General features: G+C 36.9%; 1 protein-coding gene across 1 annotated transcript in view; it reads left to right on the top strand.

Annotated features, from left to right (window-relative positions):
* Window positions 1-26,894, top strand: part of si:dkey-225n22.4 (collagen alpha-1(XXI) chain) — a 58,787-nt gene that overhangs the window by 17,535 nt on the left and 14,358 nt on the right. Inside the window, exons 15-17 of the mRNA XM_017703869.1 lie at window positions 14,699-14,752; window positions 21,995-22,039; window positions 22,286-22,339. Of these exons, the coding sequence (XP_017559358.1) occupies window positions 14,699-14,752; window positions 21,995-22,039; window positions 22,286-22,339 (153 nt within the window). The remainder of the gene's footprint in view (window positions 1-14,698; window positions 14,753-21,994; window positions 22,040-22,285; window positions 22,340-26,894) is intronic.

Genomic DNA, 26,894 nt, shown 5'->3' with positions numbered 1-26,894 from the left:
TATTGTAAAGGTTGTGTACTAATTTAAGGCATTTGCTAGAACCAAACACTCTTGAAAATAAAGGTCCAAAACTGTTATTGACAAATGTTCTAGAAAAAACTTTAATTGGTACCAAACATTTACAATATGAAGAAAGGTTCTTTTAAAAAGGTTCTTTGGACCAGTGCCACAGAAGAACCACTTTTGGGTTCCTATAAAAATGTAACGGCTCTTTACAGAGTCATAAGTGAGATAAGAGTGAAGAAGCTTATTAAAATTTATAGAGACATCCTCAAATTGCAAAGGTTCTGCATGAACTGTGCATCTGAGTCTAGAACCATTATTTATTCATCGTTCATTGTGTTGACGTGGTTCTGGTGAAGTTCTAATCTAAGTTCAGAAAAAGATGTGGATTGTTGGATTGTTCCAGGTCAACTCAACTACAGTTTTAAAAAAAGGAAGAGGTTTATTGAGTGGTTCCACAAAAGAACTGCTTTTTACTTCTGTGGATGTGAGTGTCAAGAAAAGGTGCTAAGAAGAATACATACATTGGTAGGGGAACTTTACTATATATGGATCTTGCACTCAACATTTTTCACATATCTCCTTATTGAACATGGTTCTTTAGGGAACAAAAAGTGGTTCTTCTAGGGCAAAGGTCTTTAATTAAAATTCAATAAGATCCAGTTAGAGAGAATTTGCTCAAGCAAAGGAGCATCATAATGTCTAACTTGTATCAGGATTCAGTGCTATATACTCTTCACTGAAGTAGCCTAGTAGGTATATCAACATCTTATGTTGTCAACAACAGCATGTCAAGTAAAGTACAATTCAGTAACATTTATGATCAGTTTTCTCTTTTTAGAGAATGCCATGTGGAATAGCTTCTCTCTGACTCACTTTGTTCTCTGACTGCTGTTTCTCACCTTGTGCCTCCCCTGTGTGTGCATCACTCACTAGAGTCTCAGTGCTCATCTGTGCACAGATCTGATTGGCTAAGTAGCGTGGCGTGTGATATTCAGAACGCATGTGATTGGTTTGACTCTCCTGGGCCGCTAAAGTGGTACCGTAAAGGCTGGAAAAGCTACGCCAATTAAAATAGGGCCACCCTGTTGAAATGAAATAATTCTCCATAGTTTATTGGTTATAGGCCTAGGCATCACTCAAAGAACTCTTTGTGGCACTTTAAATGTAAGGTCTGCTTGATCATCAAGGAACAGAATTCAACCAAGAACTTCTATTTCATTCCTGTTATCAGAAAATGCAAAACAGTGCCCCAAATAGTTTTCTAGTTATGGTTTGCCTGGTTGGTTCTAAATGGTTCTAAATTACTCACTACAGTGATTACTGTAAAATTTGTTACATCCAAGAAACTTTCCGCCACTAAAATGTTCTTAAAATATATGAGTAAAACTTTTCTAATACTGCTGTAGTTTTCACTTTCTGCAGTCACTGTGTCTATGAGGAATGTCCTTGGATTTGTGGTTATGTTTTAAGCAGTGTAAGAGTAATTGAAGTGCTCTTCCTGTTATTAGAATAATAGAGAGATGGGGGTGTTTGAGCTATTGAACTGTAATCCAGAGGACAATCTGTCTCAATGTGTGGGTAGACATCTGCTGCAGTAATAACTCTCATTTTGTAGGCGTTCACACTTCTGGTTGCTAATGCAAAATGCATGCTGGGTGCTACTGTGAATGAGTAGTGAGCAGAGTTGTTCTCACCCACTGTAGCTAAGCACTACAGCCCTGGAGTGCACCTGTGTTTTCAAGAGTTTTCTTTTGGCTCTAATACACCTGATTTAACTCATGAGCTAATTATCAAGCTCTTCGTAAACTGGATCAGGTGTTTGAGAGCTCTAAAAACTAAACTGTGTGCTGATTTATGTGGGCTTGTATTGGGAAATTTGTAAACTACTTGTTCATACTTGAACTATCTGGGTTTTCTTCTGCTTGTGAACAATTAACTGCTATCCAAATGTAACACTGTCTCCAAGTTAGCTCAGCTCTGCCTTTTAAGCTTTACTTCAGCTGCTGTTGTGAGACTGTACAGATGCACAAGAACAATAAATAAAGTGCCTTTGCCTTGAGATAGTTTCAGGGAACATTACTCTGGCTAATGAGTTACAGGAACTAAGCAGCTTTCCACAGATAGAGCCATTTCTGCTTAGTTTACATGGTTAAATCAAACTTCCTTTAAGATGATGGCAAAACAAAACAAGACTATGTTTACGTGGAAAAGGTAGAATGAATTTTCCCATAGGCCCTAAAACTACATCACTTGTTCTTCATTTCACGGACTGCAATCCTGATTCAACAAGACAAATCACTTTCTCTTATGAATGGAATAGTGTTCCTTTCAACCGCTAACATCAGTAATTTTGCTTTCCATGTCTCACTAATTAGAGCAAAACACTGTAGCCATTGTAAAATGTACTTCACATGGTTCCATTCAGATGAACTTTAAAGAACTAATTCAATAAAGCTCAAAGTAGCCACATAATTGTGGAATTATGTGGATTTGCTCACCCTAAATGACTTTCTGTTGTGTTCTTTAGTGAGTAAAGGCTACGCAGGGTAGCTTTCATTATATAACTTAAGCTGTTTTGCTGTTATGATTATTGATCAATCAGAATTGTGCAATAATGTTCTGAAATCAGCTAAGTACACGTAATTAGTTAGGCTTTCGGCTGCTGGTTAGCGGTCTAGCGGTTTTATTGGATTTAAAGACACTAGGTTAGATGCTCATTGACAAAAAATGACTCCAGAATGTGTGGAGATGAAAAATGGACTTGAATGCTGTCAACGCTCCAGTTTAATAATGTGCACAGATTCAGTAAAACACACCACAATCATTAAATGAGTAATAAAATCATGGAAAAATCAGTAAAATACATTATATGACAGAAAGGCTTTAAAAGAGTCATGGAAGCCTGACAGAAAGTCCCCCCTCTGCCATTTCTGTCTGTAGGAAACCCATCAGTGACTGTACGCTTTACTGTGAGGCCTCTACTCTAAAAAGGCTTTCATGTTCTTTGGACTTGTACACCTTTACCTCAGCTAAGCTTCAAGTTCACTCCACCCCACAAAAACATGTTTCTACAGAAAGCTTGTGTTTGGCTGACCATGCGGGGGACTTGTATTTGGGCGTAAATGTACAGTATTCATGATGTAATGTGTGCATGTGTGTTTATGCAGTCATGTTGTTCAGATCATAGTGTTGAATGAGACTTGTTTTTACTGTAGTGTCAGTTAAGCATTGCTGGATCATTTGGCTGACAGGCCTTTCATGGCTGCCGTCCATTGTTGCTTTTTCCACTGCCCAGTTCCACCTAGGACTCACATACTGCTCAGCTTTGAGTACACTGTAGACATGTCTTCAGTAGTGCGTATGTTTAGATGTGAAATTTAGAAAGGTGTGGTGTGGTAATGGTGTGGTGACATTGTGGTCTTGCAGGCAAAGCTTCACTTTAAAGCATGCTGTGTTGGACCATCACTCCAACAAAGTGATGGAGTGATCCATTAATAAGTATCATTCAACAGCAAATGTTTTTCAAATAATTAACCCATGTAGTCTGTTGGCCTTAGGCTGAAGCGGCTGTCAGGGCATTTTTTAGCTGACTTTGCAGTTTGAGCTAGTGCTCCTGGAGTATAGGCTTAGCAGGTTACATCATTTTCTTTGAAAAGAACTCTTGTATTTTCTCTTTGCTGCAAAAAGCCTCCTTTGTTCTCATTGTAAGAGCAAGCCTTATATGAACTGAAGACTTTAAGCCTATAAAATGCTCCAAATAAGAGCATGTCTGTGTGTTGTAACTCAACACTAGGTCTATTGTTGTTTGATCAGCTATCAAACTGTATTTTTAAAAATGTATATAGTTACACCGTTAAAAATAAAGGTACCAAAGGGGTTCTTTGGAGCGATGCCATAAAGAACCTTAAGACAGACGTTTCTTTAAAGCAGTACTTCAAAATTTTTCAACCCTATCTCGATCTGCTGCAGACTGTCATTACAGCGTACCTTTCCCTTTACTGAGTAAAAGAACAGAACACCTGTTGACTCAAACACACTGCGCTTTAACCTCTATTGTAAGTGTGATTTGATTCAACACGTACAGAGAAAAAAATTCAAATTATTGTCCATAGTAACCATACACTGCACCCTGGAGTATTCCTTGGAATCACTGGTACACTCTTGAAAAAGATCTTCAAGGGTTCTTTAGTAAAGAAAGTGGTTCTATATAGAACCACGAGCACTTAAAGAACCCTCTACATGATTAAATGGCTCTTTGCATGGTGAAAGGATTCTTCAGATTGATGGAGAATGTGCTGTAGATGGTTCTATATGGAATCTTTTTTGAAAAATATTCTATTCATCCAAATGGGTTCTTCTATTGTAACAAGCCTTGACATTGTAACAATAGATGAACCATTTTTGGTGCTATACAGAACGCTTTTAAAAAAGTTTCTTTATGGAACTATCTACAGCACATTCTCCATCAATCCGAAAAACCCTTTCACAATGCAAAGAACCCTTTTTGAAAATGGTTCTTTATAGCAATAAAAAGGGTTGTTCTACTCTAATAACCCTGAACTTCTTCACTAAAGAACCTTTGAAGAGCCATCTTTGTTAAGAGTGTAGTTGACTGCTGATACATCTGATAGGCCACCGAGTGCCATATGTTCCAGTAATTTCAAAACTCAGAACTGGATTTGAAGATCTCTGTTCTATGGCATCAGTTCAAAGAAACTTGTAAGAGTTTATCCTCTTAGCAAAACGAGATCTATATAGTATTTTAAAAGGGTTCTTTGACTTGTATCAGTAGGGAAACTCATTTTGGTGCTTTATAGAACCACCTTTTAAAAGTTCTTCAAAGAATCATGTACAAGAGGCTCTCTGTCATAGACAAGAACCATTTGAGCATGTTTTTTTTTCGTGTTCATGGTTGTAAATATCTACTTTCTTTACTATCGAAACCCTAAAAAATCTTTTTAAGAGGGTAGGAATTGGATATGCATGACACTTTTCACTAAACTTTCAGATTAAAGTATTGAAAGGATACTAAATATATGTATTGAAGTATTAAAAATAATCAGAGCAGTTCAGGGCCTTTGGTTTTCAATCAAGATATGATATAGCACTTATTATAAGCCTTGCCACAACATAATAAAATATTGTTTTGCCACAGCCGCTGATTGAGTGTGATAAAAATTGATGTAATGTAAACTTCAACAGCAGTTATTTTTCTCATTGTGATCTAAATTTCCTTCTGGTCTCCTTGTCTATCACTGCAGTGTGCATCTGCTGCCTACTGAATACAGGTGGGATACGCTAGTAAGATTTTTTAACTGTTGAGACATTTATCTTCCTAAAAAAGAGTTTAGTTGAATTTTTGCCAGAGTTGGCCCACCAATACCCACATACTCTTCCTTCACATGTGCCTTGGCTTTGGTACCATGTATTTATGGTTGCATCTATTTTCAATCCACTTCATCTGCCTCTGCATCTGTGCGCTACCAAGGAAACCTCTCTTCCTCTCTCTACCTTTATTTCATACCCCACTATCTCACTCATCACGCTTGCCCCTTCCACCTACTTACCGTCTGCTTCACTCATCTCAACCCTGTTATCCCACCATCTTTCTATTTTTATCTCTCTCTTTTCCATTTACTGCTTTTACCGATTGACAGCCACCTCCTGCCTTTAAGTCCACACCTCAGTCTCTTTAAAGCTGTGCTTTTCGCGGCACTCTGCATCCTCTTACATTTGCTTTTAGATTTTCTTTGAGACATTAATTCCTGCTTTTGGGCTACTTATGTTATTCTAATCCTTGTTAGTTACTTTTCCACATTTTGCTTCTCTCTCTCTATTGCTCTCTCTCTCTCTCTAATTGTGTCATTTACTTTCATTCTCTTTCTCTCATTCTCTCATTAATAATGTCTTGCAGAAAGCAAAATTCTACTAATTACAAAAACCTACAAATTGGCCAAAGAGGATTACTTTAGTATGTCTTGCATTTTTTTTAAAGATGCAAAACGTCATTGAACTAGATCACTCACATTCTCACTCTCTCACATTTAGCAGGCTGAAGATTCTCCACAAAGGGGCACCATTAGCACCATTGCTGATAAAAGCAGTGCTCTGCATCAGTGACACTATGTGTCTTTGTTTTGCAGCGGTCCATCTGCTATCTTGATTTTGGTTAATATATGAAGGGTTTCATTCCAAAATGCATTATAGACCACTTTCAAGATTTTTTTCCCATGCTATGTAATTTGGGAGTGGACAGTAGACATACAAGAACTATAAATGCTACACTATGATAAATAAAAATGTTTTCTCTTACAGCTGTTATACCTTTCAAAATAATGTAAATGCATGCACAGCATTTTGGAATAAACTTTGTATGAGCAATATTTCTTAATTTCAGAATGTTGTAAGAATGAGTACTCAAGCTCTGTCTAGACATTTACTTATTTTAAGTATTTTATTAAAGTACTATTTTTATTAAGCATTTTCTCAAAATATCTAATTCCATTAGCAGACAACTTTGCTTGTTTCATGAATAATGCTTCAGTGAAATTCAAGTAAGTCTATGTGTTGATGAAATATGTACCAGAAGTCCAGGAATAAGTCATATAATGTTATAATATTCATTACAGAACTTTTATAATAAGTCATGTATAATTTTTTGACTATATTTCAAATGGCTTTGCTTTCCAAGATATCATTCTTTTTTTTACATTCATATTTTAAATGACTTCAGAATATATTTTGGTCAGAAATTGCATTTCTTGCCAAGCCATTTAAAAGCACTTTTTATGACTGTTTTCTGAAACGACTATATTGTGGCATGGTTTGTTTCAGAGAAGCTTCCAGTAGAGAGAAATAAACGTGGAAGAGATAACCTCCAATTGCAAATTCTAGACTGCAACCTTCCCTTTTCGGATTACAGGATAGTTAAAAGACCATAAAACCACATGAGCTGCCTGTAAGGCCTGATTTTGAGACTGAAGTATTCTCCAACACAGCATCTCATCCATGGAGTTGTTAGGTAACTAGGCCATTTAGGCTGCTTTCATGTGGCTTTCTGGTTTTACTGGTGAAGTTTTACAGTTGTGGGGTGTTGCAGACTCATTCAGGCTGCAGGGCAGTCACCTTACACACACACACACACACACCACAATAATACTGCACTGTTAAAAACATGTTCACTGTACATCTATTACTCAAGTCCATAAACATGCATAAAAACATCCATAAATGCTATTTTCACACCCACTCCACTTTTTACATATACGTTATTTAAATTTCAGCTTCAAGAGACACATTAAAGTCAAGTAAATATTCAGACACCAAATGTACACAAAAATGTCTGGCATGCTGGTAAATCACTCTGACAATTCACGTCTTCTTAAGATGACTGTGAAGTCAAAACAAGTGCAATTACACCCACTGAAACAATTTTCTTGCTAGATGTGCACTAAACTGTATATTTGTCTCTGCTTAAATCTCAGAAAAACCACTGTATAGGTTTTTCTCTGTATGCATTTCTCAGTCTGCATGTGCCTGTGCCTTATAAAGTCAGGTGAGGAAAGTCATGTATTACTTGTACATGAATCATTTTAAGGGGCCAAGTACAGACAGAGCTACAGTTTCTCCTTGCGTTGTCAATGCTTGATCAATTTACACGAAATTTGGAAAACAGTGAGGTTAAATCGATCACCTGTTGCCAATTTAAGCAAATTCCAAACAGTCTTTTATCTTTTTCTTTCAAATGCTTTTTTCATTATGGCGTGTGTTGCTTTGGAATATGGACAAAATGCTTTGAACTGCATGATTGGCTATGAATTTCTTTTAAATGAAGATACTAAATGCACATTAAATCTTTCAGATCCCACAATCACACTGATTACAGTGATTTGTCAATTTGGATCCTAAATGACACATGATAGATGCCTTATAAATATTTAAGTGCTTGGATTTAGTACAAATTCAGCTCATTTACAGGATTAGTTGAACTCCATTAACCACCAATGAATGTAGTAAAACATATTTAGTTTTAATGTACCTTTCATTAAGTTTCTGAGACCACCTAAATTGCAGTCTTCAGCACAGTTAAGCCCACTGGCAGCTCTGTTGATGGAGCTGCTGAAGATGCCATGGTGTTTTTGTATGTTTTATTTGCTTGTGTTAAAACTGATGCAGTGATATCATGGCCGTTTTCCAAGAGATTCAAAACCTGAGCTCTCGTTACATAACAACATCACAACAATTTAAGAGTCGCAAATCAGCAAGTTCAACAACAGGCACTCCTGTGTGTCCCCACACATTCCTGCAGATGTTGTACTTATCAAGGACAAAGCTTTACATGGGTGTGTAAGAGGTTTTAACCACCACCTTGTAATTTGGGGTATACCAAGTCCTCCAGAATGCTGCAGATACTTCTCATCATATTGATTTCACTTGTAATTTGGCCATGTAATGAAAGAGAACACAGGTATAATAACTTGGTTTGAGAACATGCTTTTGATTAAAATGTCATTAGGCACTCGTTGGTTTTGCTTCCAATTTCTGGCCTCAGAGACTGATAGCTTACTTTAGACTGTCCGCTAAATTATTTACACAACTCTATTACACAGTACAATAATACAACATGATCACTCAGAAACGGACCACATAATGAACTGGTTCATTTGTACCTCAGCACTTGTGCAGCATGTGTTGACCACTTGCTGTGTTAACCCCTCTATAGGTCCCCTCTGGCAGATAATTAACTTTCAATCGATACCATGTTTCATTGTGAGTAGAAGATTAGATTAGTTTGATTATGATTTAAATGTAATGAAATGTTATTGTTGAGGATGCAGAATGTTTTGCCAGGTTCTGTCATTACTCAAAGTCAAAATGCAGAACAGTCAGAAGTGCTTTCTCCTACATGTTGATACAGAACGTAATTTTAATATAAATATATACCATTACTTATGTAATCATACTACTGTGCAAGAGTCACAGATCAACCTTCATTTATTTAATTTCCAGACAAAATGGCCAGAATGCATTCACTTACATAAAGAAAGGGAAAGTCAAACCTTTCCAAAACTGGAGTTAAAAAATAATAAAAAGATAGAGAAAATGTGACTTCTAACAACCATGCAAGACCTGGTAGACCCGCAAAACTCTCACCATCAGACAAAAACCACTTAAAGCTTTTATCTTTGAGAGAGAGGAGAAAACTCAAGCTCCACTCTTACTTCAGATCTGAAACAATCCACAGGTGTTTCTGTCCATCCTCCCACAATGAGAAGAAAATTAAAAATAAAAGCACAAGAAAGAACAATTGCACAGAAACAGAGAAGCTGCTGGTTTCCAGACCTCAACATCTAAGTCTGATCTTTGGAGGTATGGAAAAATATCCCTGCAAACGTCAAATTTGACAAACTGAAAGCAAGTCTCATTAAAATAATGGAAGCCATGATAAAGCTAGAAAGTAGACATAATACTGAAATGCAGTTCTATTCAGTTGTTGAAGCTTGTAAATATAAAACCATGTAATTACACTTTTTCAGTTTTGTGACTTTTATCATTTAGTATAATTATATTTTGTGTAAGTATTCATCACTTATACTTAAACCAATGGAAGAATTTTGTCAAAAATACCAATTCATAACGTAAGTTGAGACCATGTTTTATTATGATTTATATTGGAAGAAAAGTTATTCTTGTGTCTGCAGTCTTGTTTTGAAGAAAGAAGAAACATTAACTTTTATTTCATTTACTGACATCAAAACAAATGGAAAATGTTTCAAACCTGTCACAGTACATAATATATAATGGAATTGATATGCAATTAATTACACAAATATTTAATTATTCATACTATTCTACACTTAAGTAATTATGGGTAATAGAAAAATAACACTCCTGATGGTTAACTGAAGCAATTTCCTACCACATTGACCAGAGTACACTATATTTATCAGGCATCTGATAATAGAGAGATCTATGTGGCACTTTTAAAAACATGTTGAAATCAGTGAGGTTTGTCCGAATGTGACAGAGTTGTCATATTAAGTTATGGATGTAGGTCAGATCCACAGCGTACAATATCAATTTAAGTCCAAATCATAACAGAGATTACAGCTGTACTGACCGATTGAATGTTTTGGCACATAATGGTATGATTCTACTGTCTTGCTCCAGATGCACTCAGATGGGAGAGGATGAGGTGAACGACGTCTTTGAGAGAGCTATTTTTAGCATGTGCTGATTGTGGATCAGGGCCTCTTACTGAATGTAAATGTAGTATGGATTTCAGCAGATCAATGTTAACCCTGCCTCTGAGCAGGAAATCATTTACAGCCCAGCATCTTAAGCTGGCTCTTGAGGCCCTGTTGCCAACCTGCATTCTTCTTCAATTCCAGTTCCCATTCACAGGGCCAAGTAATCAAGGATGCAGGTAATAATGTTTGGGGATCTAGAATACAGCAAACCTTTGTAAGGACTGGGTTGAGAACAGGTTTGGGTTAGTCTACCTCTTCAAAGACTGGGGCAGAGCCTCATGGAACACTTTGTCTGAAGCCTTTGTAATGGATCTGTAGTGTGATTATAATGCCATGTTTGGCTGCCAAAATCAATGTTTTTGCCTGTGTAATTAAAAGGTACACACAAGCAGATGGCTAATGCACAGAAACCAGCTCCCACATCACAACCACTTGCTGCAAGCCTAGCTGCAATTTCACAAGACTTTAACAAGATAAATGAAGGTGAAAAAGAAAACTAGTTGCTTTGACAGTAAAGACAGGTCCTCTGCTGAAGTACATGAAAATTAATAATATCCATCATTATACAGGGGAAACTAAATGTATGTCCAAGCCAATGATGTGGCTTAGTACAACAGGCAATGTTTACTGTAGAAAGACATTTGTTCTGAATTTCTACAGAGCAAAGCTATTAGACGGTTAGAAATATAAACAATACAACTAGTAAACCCTTTTCTGCATTAGACTTCACAAAGGTATTGTGGCACCATATCTGGCTAACAGGGTGAAAACTGCCATCAATGTCAGATGTTCCACACACAAATTTGTTCTCAGCAAAACTGGAATACAAAGATGGCATATCCTTCACAGAAGTATGAACCCTTTATAGGTTGCAGTATGGTGCAAAAGTCAGAGACCACCCTTCTTTTATTTAATTATTCCAGTCAAAATTGGCATTAAGTACAAGTTATGCAAGTTGTACATGATTCAGCATCAGGAAAATTATACAAAAGATTCAACAATGAATATATGATTTGTTTTTCATTAATTAGAGTGCAGATCTTTTGCCTTTAACACAGCTTCCATTCTTTTCATGTGACTTGCTTTCAGTTTTTCAAAGAGCTTTAATTTTCCACATCGTCCAGTTCAGTCTTTGAAGTTGATTGCATTTTCCACTTTTCACAATCCAAGTAATCCCAAACACATTCAATATTGTCAAAGTCTCTGGGGTGGTCAGTCCATGGTTTTGAGAACGCCAGGATCTGTATATTTTCTCATTAACAGCTTCTTGACAACAACACATCCTTTCAGACTAGTGTTGGGTTGTCTTCTCACAATGGAAGGATGGACAGAAACACCTGTAGATTTTTTAGATCTGAAGCAAGAGTCGAGCTTGTTTTTCTCCTCTCTCTCAGAGATGAAATCTGTAAGTACTGTTTATCTGATGGGGCAGTTTTGGTGTCTACCAGGTCTTGTTTTTTTTTAAGCTTGTGTATTGCAGTTTATCAACCACCCCCTTTCACCCCATCCACCAGTAGAAAGGCACCACTGTGGGACCACCACTGACCAGATATTATTTAGGTTATATACCATTCTTAGCTCAGCAGTGAGACTGAAATAGAACTGGAATGTTTTAGGCATGTTGATGATGCTGGGGTTGAACTAACGCTGTACTAAATACATTCATGCTACACTTTACACATGCACACTTGTGTCTTTTGTTAAAAAAAACAAAACAAAACATTGCTTTACTGGCTATTCTGCATAACCTCTGTTATAAAACAAGTGTTATTACCTGTCTTGAAGTGATTCAGTGTTCAACTGCTTTTGTCTGCCCAGATGTTATTGTGAAAGTGAATCTGAAAATTTTTCAGATTCTGATTTTTATAAATTGAATTCCAGACATTCAGTTGTGCATCATCAGTTCTTTATCAGACTACACAATTCTCTCTTTTTAATTTTTATATTAAGATTATTTGATTTCAGATGGTATGATATACATTCAAAATAATGACATTTAAATTGAGATTTTTGCATTTAATTCAAATTCCTAATCGCATGTATCTAACTTCATAAAAATGTGGCTTTTCATTTTGTCACAGTTGTTTCTTTAAAAATGTATTTTTAAATCAATTTAGCCTTTTTAAAATGTTTATTGCATTTTTCTGTGTTTTGATAGAACACACACTTCTGTTTTGATCAACTTGTCCAACCTGTGAAAATGTGTGTGCATGTGTGTCTCCATGTGTGCGTATGTGTATATTGGCTGGACACTGGTTCCAAAGTCCTGCACAGGTCAGATTTATGTCCATCTCATAGGTGGTCTCCTTCTGTAAAGATAGGCTTGGGTTATTTTTATGGGCCTAGAGAAAATTGACAATCTAGAAGAAAAGAAAGTCATAGAACATCTTAATGACCAGCTTCCCTTTCAGCCCAGCAGTGTTCAGATTCATCAAAGTGTTTGTCTGCTATCCACACCTAGAACTTTGTCAGTAACTTTGTCGAATTTTTTGTTGTGTAGAGCATTGTGTTGACGCCTGCACTCACAGCCATTTCAAACTGCTTAGGCTGCACAAATCTGAATTGTTAGTGTCCAAGTTAAGTCAGTAATAACACATTAACATGATAAATGATCCACAATAAATTAGACTAATCCTTCACATCATCTGTAGTTTTGGCCTAAGCCCAGCTGCTTGTGTGCTGTTATGACTCCACAACTGTAGCCCCCTTAAATACCAAACCCAGCTACTGCCATGATATTTACATACATTACATTTTCATTTTCTTGTATTTTCATTTTCAAATTAATGAGATGTAATGCATCATTATGATAGTGAGATGCTACAGTTGTGGAGGAGTAGAAACATGCAGTCGCTGTTGCTCTCACTGTATTGTTTTGCTCACGAAAACAGGAATTTACCCTATTTTTATCTTTAGGTTCACATAAACTTTGCCTGCACACAAAAAAGTATAAATGCATTCTGATTAAGCTCATTCTGTCCAAATTTATAGCTATAACAGATTGCAGTGCTTTAAAAAAAATACATGCAATTGACCCCTTAACAAGCCATGGGCCTGCCAAAGGGCCCAACTGATTATTACACACTTCTATAACCTAAGAATAGCTTCATTAGTTTGCATTGAAGTCCCGCTAGTTACTAAATAATAGGTGTTTGTATGTAATACGCCTGGATTGATAAGGGATTCATCATGATTAACTACACAAAATAGTGCCTTTAATCACAATGATTTATTTTAAACATTTGATAGCCCTAGTTAGAACTAATCTCACTATGTTTAGCACAGGAAAATGACTAGGAGTATTAATAAAGATCACTAATAACTCTTAAAAAGTACACACAAAGCAATTGAGTCCGTTCTGACAGAGGACAGAAAAAAATCTTTCTTCAGCTCTCAGTGTTTATAGCTTATAAAGATTTGTGTGCTGTCTTTATTACTTTGTCATGGCAGCCTTGTATCATAATGAAAGACTTGGTTTTATGTGTCCAGTGAGTCTTGGCGCTTTGCAAGAAAACACACACTCTGTAACTCAAATAGCGGCCTGCTGCCCTTTACTGTTGGCTGGACTGAAAACAGACTTGTTTAACTGTTAAACTGCCTTAATTGCTTGTTTACTCCACCATGTAGATGAACTTGTTGAGCATCTGGCTAAAGGAGGGTGGTCCTCTCTTAAATACATAATCAAAGACAAAAACCCCTCTCCGCTTCTGTTTGAGCTCTTGAGCTGATTAGTGATGCATGCTGGTAACTGTGATGCATCCGAGTGTTGCTTTTTATGATCTTTGGGAAGAGTCAGCCAGAGTAACTGACTTAAATTTCATAGAACCCAGAATAAATAATCATAATAATGTCTCTCTCTCTCTCTCTCTCTCTCTCTCTCTCTCTCTCTCTCTCTCTCTCTCTGTCTCTGTCTCTCTCTCTGTCTCTCTCTCTCTCTCTCTCTCTCTCTCTCTGTCTCTCTCTCTGTCTCTCTCTCTCTGTCTCTGTCTCTGTCTCTCTCTCTGTCTCTCTCTCTCTGTCTCTGTCTCTGTCTCTCTTTGTCTCTCTCTGTCTCTCTCTCTCTCTCTCTCTCTCTCTGTCTCTCTCTCTCTCTCTCTCTGTCTCTCTCTCTCTCTCTCTCTCTGTCTCTCTCTCTCTCTCTGTCTCTGTCTCTGTCTCTCTTTGTCTCTCTCTGTCTCTCTCTCTCTCTCTGTCTCTCTCTCTCTCTCTCTCTCTGTCTCTCTCTCTCTCTCTCTCTGTCTCTCTCTCTCTCTCTCTCTCTGTCTCTCTCTCTCTCTCTGTCTCTGTCTCTGTCTCTCTCTCTGTCTCTCTCTCTCTGTCTCTGTCTCTGTCTCTCTCTGTCTCTCTCTGTCTCTCTCTCTGTCTCTCTCTCTCTCTCTCTCTCTCTCTCTCTCTCTCTGTCTCTCTCTCTCTATCTCTCTGTCTCTCTGTCTTTTTAACAGGGTGATAAAGGCGATACAGGTTTGCCTGGTCCAAGTGGACCACCAGGACCACCGGTAAGTTTGTTTTCTTTTTTCAGTCGGAATGATGCAGATAATATTGTTCTGCGCTGTTGTTAACTCACTGAGGGTGCTGAGATCTGATAGGTTGGGGAAATAAGATGCGTCTGTTTATTTTCACCGCTGATTAACATGTGAACAAAGGAATCATAAGAACCTTTGGTTACATAGTGCTTGTTAGCTAATATACAGCATTATTTCTTATTCTCAGCAGGTGCTGATGTACTTGAGTTTGCTACCTTTCCTCACTCGCTGCATTTGTTAGTCTCTTTGTTGAATGGGCCAGCAGGGTGATGGACTGTTAATGTCAACATTAATAGATTCTATTGTTATTTTGGTAAGACTTTACTTGAAGGATGTCTACATTACACATGCATAGCATCTTACATAAACACTTCATAACATGTTACTGAGTGTATATGTACATTTATAAACTGAATCTTAGTACAATGTGTGTCAAATAGTGTCAAAACACTTAACTACCAAAGGGGTAGAGCAAGGTCATTTTCATTTTAGTTGTCCAGAAATGAGGTGTTTTACTGAAAATACTACAGTTTTTAAAAAAAAAATTAAAAATTAGAACTTTTTATTTTGAAAAATGTTTTCTCAGTAAAGTGACCTAGTAGTCCATATTAATATAATGTAAAACATGTATGTTTTATCAATATTGACCTAAACATCTGTGTTATGAAGTGTTCATGTAAGATGTTATGAATGGCTTATGTAGACACCCCTCAAATAAAGTGTTACTGTTCTTTTTATTGGGCTATATGACAACCTACATAAACCCTTCACGACAACTAATATAGATCAACACTGATTTTCTGGGATGAAATGACTTTGTAGCTCAGTATAAGTCCCAGTGACATCATGCTGATAATATGACATAGGAAAGTCAGCATTTTCTGTGGCCCAAAGGTAAAGAGAGATTGATTTGACTGTTTATATTATTTAAGGTATGTCACATCTACAGCAATATGTCACTGTGATATACACAAGCTACAAAGTCATTTGTTATAACATGATGTCATTTCAGGAACGAGCCCAGTGTGAGAAACAAAATTGACACCTGACGTACAGTCATCTTGATACACTTTTATAATAATTTATTTATTTACCTTTATTTCGATTGTTTTATTTGTTATCATATTATATAAATTGTGCTTAAACCTATTTGAAAGTACATTTTAGCTCACTTATGAATCAGTACTCTTGATCCAACTGCACAATAGCAAGCTAGAAAACTTACCCCCAAATTTTACATAAAAAAGCCAACATTCAACATGCTTGAGTCAAAATTTCATTAACATTCTGAAAGATGTTGCTTTACACAACTTGAATATAAAGTTGAATTAATTTGTCAAAAAATATTGTCTTTCAGTAACAAAATGTCTGTGAGAAAAATAGAAAGTCATATTGCAGTTTCTAAAATCAAATGTGAACAATGTCCCAAAGTGGTGGAGAGAAATAAACCTTTATAAATGTTTTGTATGTTTGGGTAAAAAGTAATGAGGAGCTTATGTAGGTGTTGTGGCCTGCTCTACAGTAAAGCGTTACCCTTTTGTTCAAGGAAGTGTTGTTTTACATAGTTTATATGGATTGGCAATTGAAACTTCTACATTTATTCATGTGCCCTGACTGAAAGTATGTTTTGTTTATTGCTCCAAACAAACCTCTCCTACAAATGTTTATGGCAATAGTTAGGTCTCTTTTGCAAAGTGGACAATTTCTTTGCAGTGGTTTCATAAAACAGTCAGGGGAAAAAAAGCAATCAGAAAGCAGACCTATAAATAGACGCACAGCTTGTGTTGGGGCGATTCCAGCCAGGGGCCCAGCCCCAGCCACAGTGTTTACAAACCTCCGAGCACTCTACAGTGCCACCATCCACACCATTACAACCAAACCACTCTGCGAACATGCACAATGGAGCCACCATGTCAACATGCTGAATATCTTACCCTATGATCTCCCTCCACTCAAATGCTGGCATTTTACTCAATGAGCCTTCAAATCCTGGCCTTTCAAAACATCCTGTATGCATTACAAATACACATTAGAATGACAAATAGTGCTTTGAGTTTTGTCAGCTACTTAAACACAGGGGAGGAAGGAGTGCAGAAAATCCCTACTTAATTAAAGCTTTAATTATTGCAGTGATAATTTACTTGAGTGCAAAGAAAAGTAAACAGAACAGTAAACAAGTAGTTCATTGAGAAACTACTTGAGTAATCAAGTTACTTCTTTTTGTATATCCGTAGTCACAACCTGAAAATATTTGATTTGGCTACATCAATAGTGATAATCTGTACAAATAAATCTAAAGCCAAACATGATATTACATGAGAAAAAAAGTTTTGAGTCCTGAGGCTGATCACAGTATGCTCTGATTGTGCACATTTATGCATCTTTCTGTGCAGAGAGAGAGAGAGAGAGAGAGAGAGAGAGAGTCCAGAGTAGAGTCAGGCTGCATTACGTGATTATCTGACAAAACAAAAAAGTTCTGATGATGTGGCATCATCTGTGAGGTGATATCGGGGATAAAGAGTTTAGAGTTTAGATGATGGTCTGATTATTACAGCACAACACTTGCTGATGGCTTGTTTCTCACATGAGGCGAGGTCTGTTTTTCCATATACACTGTAAAAGAAATGAGTTTTTTTTAAAGTTAGTGTCCAGCCTGCCTTAAAATTCTGAGGAATTTGTACTTATTATAAATATAAAAAATACAATTTGTAAACAAGAAAACGTTGATAGGACATAAAACACTTTAACTTACTATTTGAAATTCACTAACTTTAAGGCAGCTTGAACATGAACTTTCTTAACGTTACCTTTTTTTTTTTATTCTCCTCAACTCACAGTCTGATCAGGTTCCTGTTTAGACCTTAAGTCTTTAAAAAAAAAAGACAAAAAGCAGTGAAAACCAAAAAATCTGATCGTGGCAGAATAATTGGCCAGAGTTTATAGGGAATCTGTATTAGACTGGATTGCCTGTATCCTAGACCTCCTTAACCGCAACAAAAGCGGAGATGTCAGCAGGTTTAGGGGGGGCATGTTTGTCAGACAATAATGAAGCAGTTTTCTTCATTATTACTCTTACTGGTAACTTCCTCCTGTGTCTTTCTCCACTACACTTGACATCTTTGAATTCATTACAGCTGAAGAGTTTTTGGGAGCTGCTCTGTTTTGACTGGCTTTCAGAACTGAATCTTTTAAAATATTTCTTATTAATTTATGATCCAAAACGCGCATTTATTTGTACTCTGTAACTGTTATTAGCCTTATCTAGATCACTGTACCAGCACACTTCCATGGAAGCATTCACTTACGGTTTTCATACATTAATTTAAATGCATGAAAGCTTGAAATCTCAGGACTCGATTCCTGCAACCATTTTATGATCCATTACTCACAGTAATGATTGTCTTATTCGCAACATAAGCATTGAATGAGCTAATGCTAGAAAGTTTTGTGAATTCTTACCTTTAAAGCCTTGCCACCATCCACAGAGACATCATAATCCAAAACATGTGGTCTTGATAACATGGCAAGAGTAAGAGATCAGTTTAGAGATCTGTGAGTCATTTGGCCTCTGTTACTCTGTGTTAATCATTCATACATTTATTCATGTTGGGAAAAGGACTTTTGAGTGTTACACTTCAAATGAGACCAAGATCATGTGGGAAAAGTGCTCCTTTTACTTTGGGTATCCTTTTCAGGCCAAAATGGGGGGATAGTTAAAAAGTTAAAAAATAAATCAGAGAAGTAAAAGTATTTTATTAGACATGAACTCCAGGAAATATACTTTATTACAAATCCATTCAAGTGAAAGTAAAAGTACTATGATTTAATTGTAAATTGAAAATGTACTTAAGTACTGTAACTAGAGTAAATGTAATTTGTTACTTTCCACTTCTGCTTAACCATGATAGATATTAGCCATGTGCAAATTTGGACACACTGAAGGGTTCTAGAGTTTCTCAGCTAGGCTTATACGCTGGTTTAGAAAAGCAAATGCAACTCAGACTAACTATGGACTAACAATAGAGCTCTCTCTAAGGCCAATTTGCAGCAGCAGTACCAACTACTGTCTTTAAACATCAATTATGTTGTTGTGGGTTGAGTAACATGTGTAATGAATTACCACAAGCTTTGTTTCCCTGTGCAACTGAGGGTAGCACACAGCCCACAATGATGAAACTCAAGGCCAGACGGTTCTAAAAATTTGATTCACATCTGCTCTAAAAAGCAATGAAACAGAACTGAGCTGTTCTGCAGTCTTGCGTCAAAAGAAATCCGGCTAAACTCTCCAGCGCTGCACTTCACTAGAGGATGGTGGCAGAAGACATCGCAACCAAAGGTTTTTACGAGACTGGTTTTGTCATTAATGTCACCCCCTCACTTTATGGACTACTGTATACTTTGCTTGGCTGCATTAATTACTCAAGCATCTCAGTGATGTCTAAAGCAGTTTCAGCCATGAATGAAAGACTCAGCCTCACTAATTTACTGTCTCAGAAAAATCTTACATCACATGGTTATATAAGCAGTATCAATAATGGATATAATATCAAAATACAAATGAACAGTGTTTGATTGCCATACTCATGTTCATGTGTTGCGTCATAAATGTGTATTTATCATTTCTGAACTAAAATGTTTTGGTCATGCATATGTAAGAAAAAACTACTTAAACTTCAATATCAGTCAGTACCAGCTCCAGTTCTTGGTAATTATGTGAGCGAAGCAAGTCACTATGAGATTCACTTTGCTCTCCAGAAACGATGCCTTTCATTTCTCTTATGTAATTGGATTCATGACATCCCCGTCACTATCTCACTTGCACAGAGTGTTACCTTTCAGTATCATTCCCTCTAACGATCTCTTTAGTTTCGCTATTTGATCCGGTCTCGTCCCTCCGATGGAAGAGCCTTTGAGAGGAATCTACGCACTCCTCTCGCCATCAAATGATTATTAACCCGGACGCTAGGCAAGTGGCATTACTTCAAAGTGACACACCTGTTCCTGTTCCCTTATTCCCCTTGATGTTTCCTCCATGCTGCTATATGTCAGTGCAGTAAAGCTTGAGTCGTAGGTGCTTGAGTAACCCGGAGGAAGAAACTTTGCTGATATGGGTGCAGAGGGACTGTGTATCCGGTTGCATGTTTGCAAGCATTACTCAGAGGACGGTTATTCTTTGTTTTGAAGAAACAGCAGTTCACTCTTCACTGTGGAACTTCAGGCTGCCAAATGCAGGTGATGAAAAGATATGGGTGGTTTAACGTGGTTCAATACGGGTCCTGCCTACAAGAGCCAAATATAAAAACATTCTCTAAAGCCATCATGTCGCAGACGTAACACCCAAAGATATATATTTCGACATAAAAAGTGTTTATGCTTCCATTTAAATGGGATACCAGTGGCGGTTTGTGGCACGATGGAGGTTGTTTTGCACTTAACAATCAATGATTCAAATGTTCAGAAGCCGCTGTCAGATTTAAAAGCTTTCTGCTTTGATTTTTGTTTTTTTATTGTTTGCATGATACATGATAACTATGTTCTTTCTTCCTTGTGTTATTTACCCTCATATGTATGGGGGTGCATTCCACACCAACTCACTCAGGCCCTGTCTGGACACATAATGTATATTTATGAAAAAATTCAAGCAAAAAACTCTTGCAGTGGTGCAAACTGATTTTTTTTTTAGTTACGAAGTTTTAAAGTTTGCCCATTAGGTTCTTAATCATTTCTTTGTTCTTGAGTTTACCTTCTTAAAGAATGACTGAACAGAGCTGCACTATTAACTATATTAAATATTGAACACAATCAGAATAATATTTTACTTGAGATCAACTAGTTCTGTGCAAACAATTGCTTGAACAGGTTAATTTATTAGAGTATGCATTTTTACAAACTAAATTGTGCAGTGGTTGAAATTTTATTTTCTGTCCATTTTCAGTCAATAATGTTAAAATATTTAGCTAAATTAAGGTTTTATGTAGTATTTTATTTATAGAAATGATTAATCGAATTATTAATTACTGGATTCAATATTTGAAGCTACCGTTTTTCAAATTAAGGCCAGTCAAGTCCAAAACAACTAAAAATGGATTTTAATTCATGCAGCTATTTTGGTTTTATAGTAGCTTTGAAAATTGCATTCGGAAATAATTCACAGATTTCCTAGGAATGTAGGAATATTGCATAAAATATTAAATATTAAAAGTTAAATTCAATATTTATGGTACAAAAATACCCAAACATTAAAAAAAAATCATAACTGGAAAACTAATTGGAGCATAGCTTTGAAAGTTTGTTGGCAAGTTTTTGGTTGATTTTTTTTAATGAGAGTTCATGATAGGACAAGGCTACGTGATTTGGTGAGGAATGACTAATAGGAGTTTCAGCAAATGTTCTTTGAGTTCTTAACAACCCGGTACTTACAACACACAGATCTTCAATCTGCCCTGATAGCTAAAATTGTCAAATATTTCATTGAACATCACAAAATATATTCAACAATGACAAAATATAAACAGACAAGGTACAAAGAGTAAAAGAGCTGAAAGAGTACTCACAACACTAAATACTAAAAAATGCTACACTCTCAAAAATGAAGGTAAAAAACTGTCACTGGGGCAGTACCCCTCTGGTCACAGGGGTGGTACCTGTAGGTACATGTCAGTACCTTTAGTCAGGGAACATAATTGCATCATAATCCACTGAAATGATATATTCTAAGTATTGACTAAGTATTTTCTAAGTATTTTCTTGTATTGACTCCACACACCCCGTCTCATCTCCAGGCTTTTTACTTTATTGTCTTTACTTCATTTCATAACCTATATTAGGTTAGTCAGTCTGTGGTGGACAAGAAGTTCTTCTAACAACAGCTTTTCAGTGATTACTATCCCATGTGTGTAATTGTATGTATCGACTGTAACATGCCTGAGACTTCCTAAAGGAAGCAGAGTAGTCAAGTGGCTTCCACTAAACTCATTTAGGAGGCCAGGAGAACAATCATAGACAGTGTGCAGACCCAAAACCCTCCATATATTGTGTAATATGTACAAATTTGTCTGTGAATTCGTCATTTTTCTTGCCAAGCTGTAATCAGCTTAATGACTTATCCATAACATGGAATTAATTTGCTGCCATTAATGAGGTTACAGAAGCTAGAAAAGAGGATCATGATTAATGGCAGGGTGATGTCAGTCAAAGCATTTTCTGTTTCCTCAGGGTATCCGTGGACTTCCTGGTGAGGCCGGGTTGAGTGGACCTCCGGTAAGACCTATCGTAGCTCTTATATTCTTCTACCATATTATTTGTCTGATATATAAAGAATAAAGCAGAACAGACTCAAACAGGCTGCCGTGTGAAATCATAATGTGCCCTTGATTGATTTTCGTCGAGTATTGTTCCCAGACATAAAACGTTGAAGAAACATATAAGACTACACAATCCCTTCGCAGTTGTTGCAGTCACAAGAAGCACATTGGTATTGATCTTGGGTTTGTCTCTGGAGCTTAGGGGGCCAAAGGATCACCTGGACTGAAAGGATCTCTAGGACCTAAAGGACCTCCAGTAAGTGAACATCCCTCTGGAGTGCTGCAGGCTCACCTTTTTTACCTTATCTTCTCTTTGTGAAAACTGACCTCTTAAGATTGGACATGTGAAAGAAATCAGATTGAAATTTGTCCCAGTCACCCGAAGACAGTCTTCTCACCTCACCAGCAACAAAACGAGGCCAGGAAGAGCAATTTGGACTTGGCCAAAGTTTAATCAGAAATCGGTTAATAGAATTTGTAAAAGCGGCTGTTGAACAGTGGCAGTGTTTAAACATGTCTAAGAAATCCACCAACTGTAGTGTGACCTCTGTTGGTAAATGCAGAATGTTGCAATGCTCAATGATCCTGCACAGTGACTTTATTCAGCGACTTTATTGCTGCCATCTTGTGGCATTACAGACAGATCCTCAGTCGGACTTGTTCAGCTGTTCAGTGCTGTGCTTGTAGTTATTCTGTGATTCAATTATTATATCGGTTTATTATATACTCAATTTACTTCAAATGGCTGGACAGACCATTTAAGGCCTAGGGCCTAGTGTGCCTTATGACTCGCTTTAAAATAAAGCAATGTGTAAAAGTCAGAGACCACCCCTTATTTAATTTTCCATCAATGCAGCCACATAGAAGTTACACATTTTTCATCAACAGGAAAAAAGCAGAAATTAATTTAACAGAAAATTACACAAAGTTGAGCGAATTTTTCAGTATTTAGTCTATTGCCTTTACAGCAGCTTCGATTATTTTCAGTAGTTTTACTTTCAGTTTTTGAAAGAAATCTGCAGAGATATTGTTCCACACCTCCAGTCTTAGAAGTTGGTTGAATTTTCTGCTTCTCACAAGCAATCAAAAACACTTTCAGTGATGTTGAGATCTGGACTCTGTGGTGGACAGTCCATTGTCCTGAGAAAACCAGCAGCTTCTTTGTTTCATTTGAAAATGTTCTTCTTTTTTGTTTATTTCCTTTTCTCAATAACGTTTTCACAGCTACACATCCTTTCAGACTCATAATGTTTTCCTTTCACAGTAGGAGGATGGACAGAAACACCTGTGGATTTTTTCAGATCTGAAACAAGAGTGGAGCTTGATTGGTTGAAAGCTTTAAGTGCTGTTTTAAGTACTGACGATGACAATTTTGGTGGTCTACCAGGTCTTGCTACTTTGGCAACTTTGATTAATTTGTCGAACTCTAGTTTTGGAAAATCCCTTTTTTATTTTTATTTTGCACAAGTGAATTATCATACATCTAATCTCTTCAAAAATATCTTCCCAAAAATGAATACCTTTTGTTATTCATGTATGCAATGGGTGTTTAAACTGTACAGTAAAGAAATGAAAGGCAGTCTCTGATTGTTGCTTGGTAACACAGATGTATGAAATAAGGGTAAAACTAGTGTAAATCATAAAAATATTCAATATAAAGACAAGCATGTGGACAAGCTGGCAAGATGTTCTGTGCAAATTCTACTTTGAAAATTTTGAAAATTTTCCAACTAAAGTCATTAAAAAAATGTGAAATAATCCTTGGTAACGTTTAAAGAAAGATGAACCGCTGAGTGTATGAGGTAATTTCTGCAAAGAGGTCTTTTGAATGAATAGTATTCTAAGCAGCTTCCTCTTCACAGTCAGGGATGGCCAGCTCACCTTCATGTTCAGCTCACCGTAATGACTGTGGATAGGGTCACCAATAACTAAGTGGAGAACAGAATACAGAATTTCAAGGTAGCAGCAGCATTCACTTTGTCACCATATTGAGCAGGTGACTCAAAGGTCACCGGTAACCGTTTTTTACATTCTGCTTCTGACTCTGAAGCATGTGGCATATGAAAGAATTTTTTTTTTGTCAACTCCATCCGCTTAAATTATTTAAATGATGATATGGCACCTATCCAGATACCCAACTGTGTGTGCAAGGTAACACATTCAATTAGGGCTCCAGCGAAGTCTATTATGGGTAATGTGTGCACTTTATTCAGCCGCTTTCCCAAAATCCCAAATGGATTTTTGAATTAGGTTTTTTTTTGTAAATTAGGCTTATAGATGGGATATGTGAACGACAGTGTAATCAGCATTTAAATACATTACAATTTTCAGTTTTAATGGCAGCCTCATTATACTGTGTACTCATTATAGACCCAGGCACAGATCCCACCAAAACCCTAGCCTACTTGGGATTTCAACAAAATAAAGATGTACACTACGCTACCATTTAAAAGTTTGAAATCATTATTATCACTAATGTAAACCCAACCTTAACTTTACAGGTTTCAAATAATTGGTGGACAGGGATGTAACTGTAGTAAAAATTTTAGTAAGCTTTGCAGAAAACTGACCTCTTGTATATAATTAATACAATAACTGATGCAGGTTGGCACGTAGTTCACCAACTGCCCACTTATGTTTTGATCAATTCATTGCTCTCTTTATTATCCAGCCATAATTTTTATCTACCTTTTTCTTTCTTTTGTTCATTATCATTTGTTCTCCTTTCTTTCATAAACTGCAATTACTGTTCCATAAACTGTTCTGACTCCAGCTACACTGGCTGTATTTGAAATAGTCTAGTCATGGTAGTACTCAGTTGTACTGCTCTGGAAAATTATCCCATTATGCAGCCAGAGCATCTTCATATACTGCATTTGAAAATTAATGTAGGCTAACTGCTGACATCACCGCCTGGATATTCTTAATAGCCCTGGATTCAGCCCTTCAATATATACAGTAAAATGAAATACGTTTCTCTTGCTACTGCACTTATTAGGTGGGTTTACATACTCTAATTAATAAATGAACTGCATACATAATGTGTCAAAACACTAACTTACAAAAGTTGGTCTCAGCCAAACAATCCACTCAGCATCTGGATTTCAGGCTTTCGTTGCTTATTATTCTGTCTAATTAGCTCATATTACCAACTATAAAAGTGATGAAATTGGAATGACTGTCATTTTAGTAAACATAGGAAAACAGGTGAAAACACAGATCAACCCAAAGCTGACATTTTTTAAAGTTTGCGACTTGAAGATGGGTAGAAAGCAACATCCTGCCCTCCTGCCCTGTTATTATATGGGGTGTATTTTAAAGGTCACACAAGTCCATCTCTTGACCAAAGTATAAACATACACACTGAAAAGCAGCGAGCAGCAGTTGCTAAGCAGTGATTGGAAGGCTGAGGAACACAGGGTGGGTGTTGAAGTCAATCTGATTGGCTAAGTCCCTGATGTTGCCTTGTGGTATGGCATATGGCTTGTTAGAGGTGGATACTTTACAGTATACTACTATGAAGAGTAGCATGTAGTATACAGTACATACTGATGCAGTATACAGTACGCATGTATGTAATTTGGACACAGTCACTGTTCCTTTTTTTTAAATATTAACTGTTTATTTACCAAATTATTTTCAATTGAAAATACTTGATGTGTAACAAGGAGCGAGGTAGCAGACGCATGTGGCTAAGCAACGTTTATTGAGGGCAAATCCAAAATCAGGGTCATCACGGTCCATGGTCATTGAGCCAATACGGATAGATTGTGGGTCAGATATGACACAGGGACAGATGAAAACAATGATGGGCGGAGATTTGAAATGAGGGGCTGAACTAGAAAAACCAAAACAAAAATGCACATGGACTAAACCAAAACACTAACAGATGGACAGGACTGGGAGGGGCCAATCGTGACATGATGTTAATGGCCCTCTCTCTCTTTCTGTCTGTATCTCTCTCTCAGAATACAGCCTAATATACTTGTTGATTTCTAATTATTTTATATGATACTTTGATGCCAATATGCTAGTTATCAGTGAACTTCCTCAGGCTTGCTGCAGAATGAGTGGGCAACTTTGAATTTTATTGCTACAGTAGCCAACTTGTCTATGGAATGCTGATGTAGCTAGCAATGTTACAAGTGATCTAAATAATAAATTAATAATGGGATTTGCATTTTACAAGCAACTGCCCTATGTTGTACTTTGTTGGGAAATTTGTCTTTTCCCAACAAACCTGTACTAAACCAACAATCAATACACTATACCAGTTATGCTATCAAGTCAATCGCTTTAGATAAGAGTGTCTGCCAAATGCCAAAGATGTAAATCGGAGCAGCACAGTGTTGCCAACAGAGCAATGCCACCTGCGGCAGTGGGGGGAATAAGAGCCTTGCCCAGATGGCTGGCTACCTCTCCTACCACTAGTAAACCAGCCACAAAGCTATGTGCCATATCTAGTCAGCAGTGGGATTTGAACCTGTGACCTTCCAGGTGTTGACTCACCTGTCTGTGCATCTCAAGAAGTCACTATGGACAACATGCCTGAGTTTCAATTTTACATGAACAAAATAAAATACCACATATTTTAGTCTGTTAACAGTGTAAATCACTTACTTATGTCACTGTGATTTCCTTTACAGTTACATTAATGCCAACTATCATAATTCATATACAGCTGTAGGGTCTGGTTGATGAAACCGATTTCATAGGAATGTACTGAAATATGACTCTTCGTAGAGCTCTGAATCAGACGTTTCTGAGTAGAGCAGTGTCTTATTCAAAGTTGTACATAACATAGAGGGCAG

Source organism: Pygocentrus nattereri, chromosome 3, assembly GCF_015220715.1.
Source record: "Pygocentrus nattereri isolate fPygNat1 chromosome 3, fPygNat1.pri, whole genome shotgun sequence".
Classification (NCBI taxonomy): Eukaryota; Metazoa; Chordata; class Actinopteri; order Characiformes; family Serrasalmidae; genus Pygocentrus; species Pygocentrus nattereri.
This window is presented reverse-complemented; position numbering and strand designations above follow the sequence as displayed.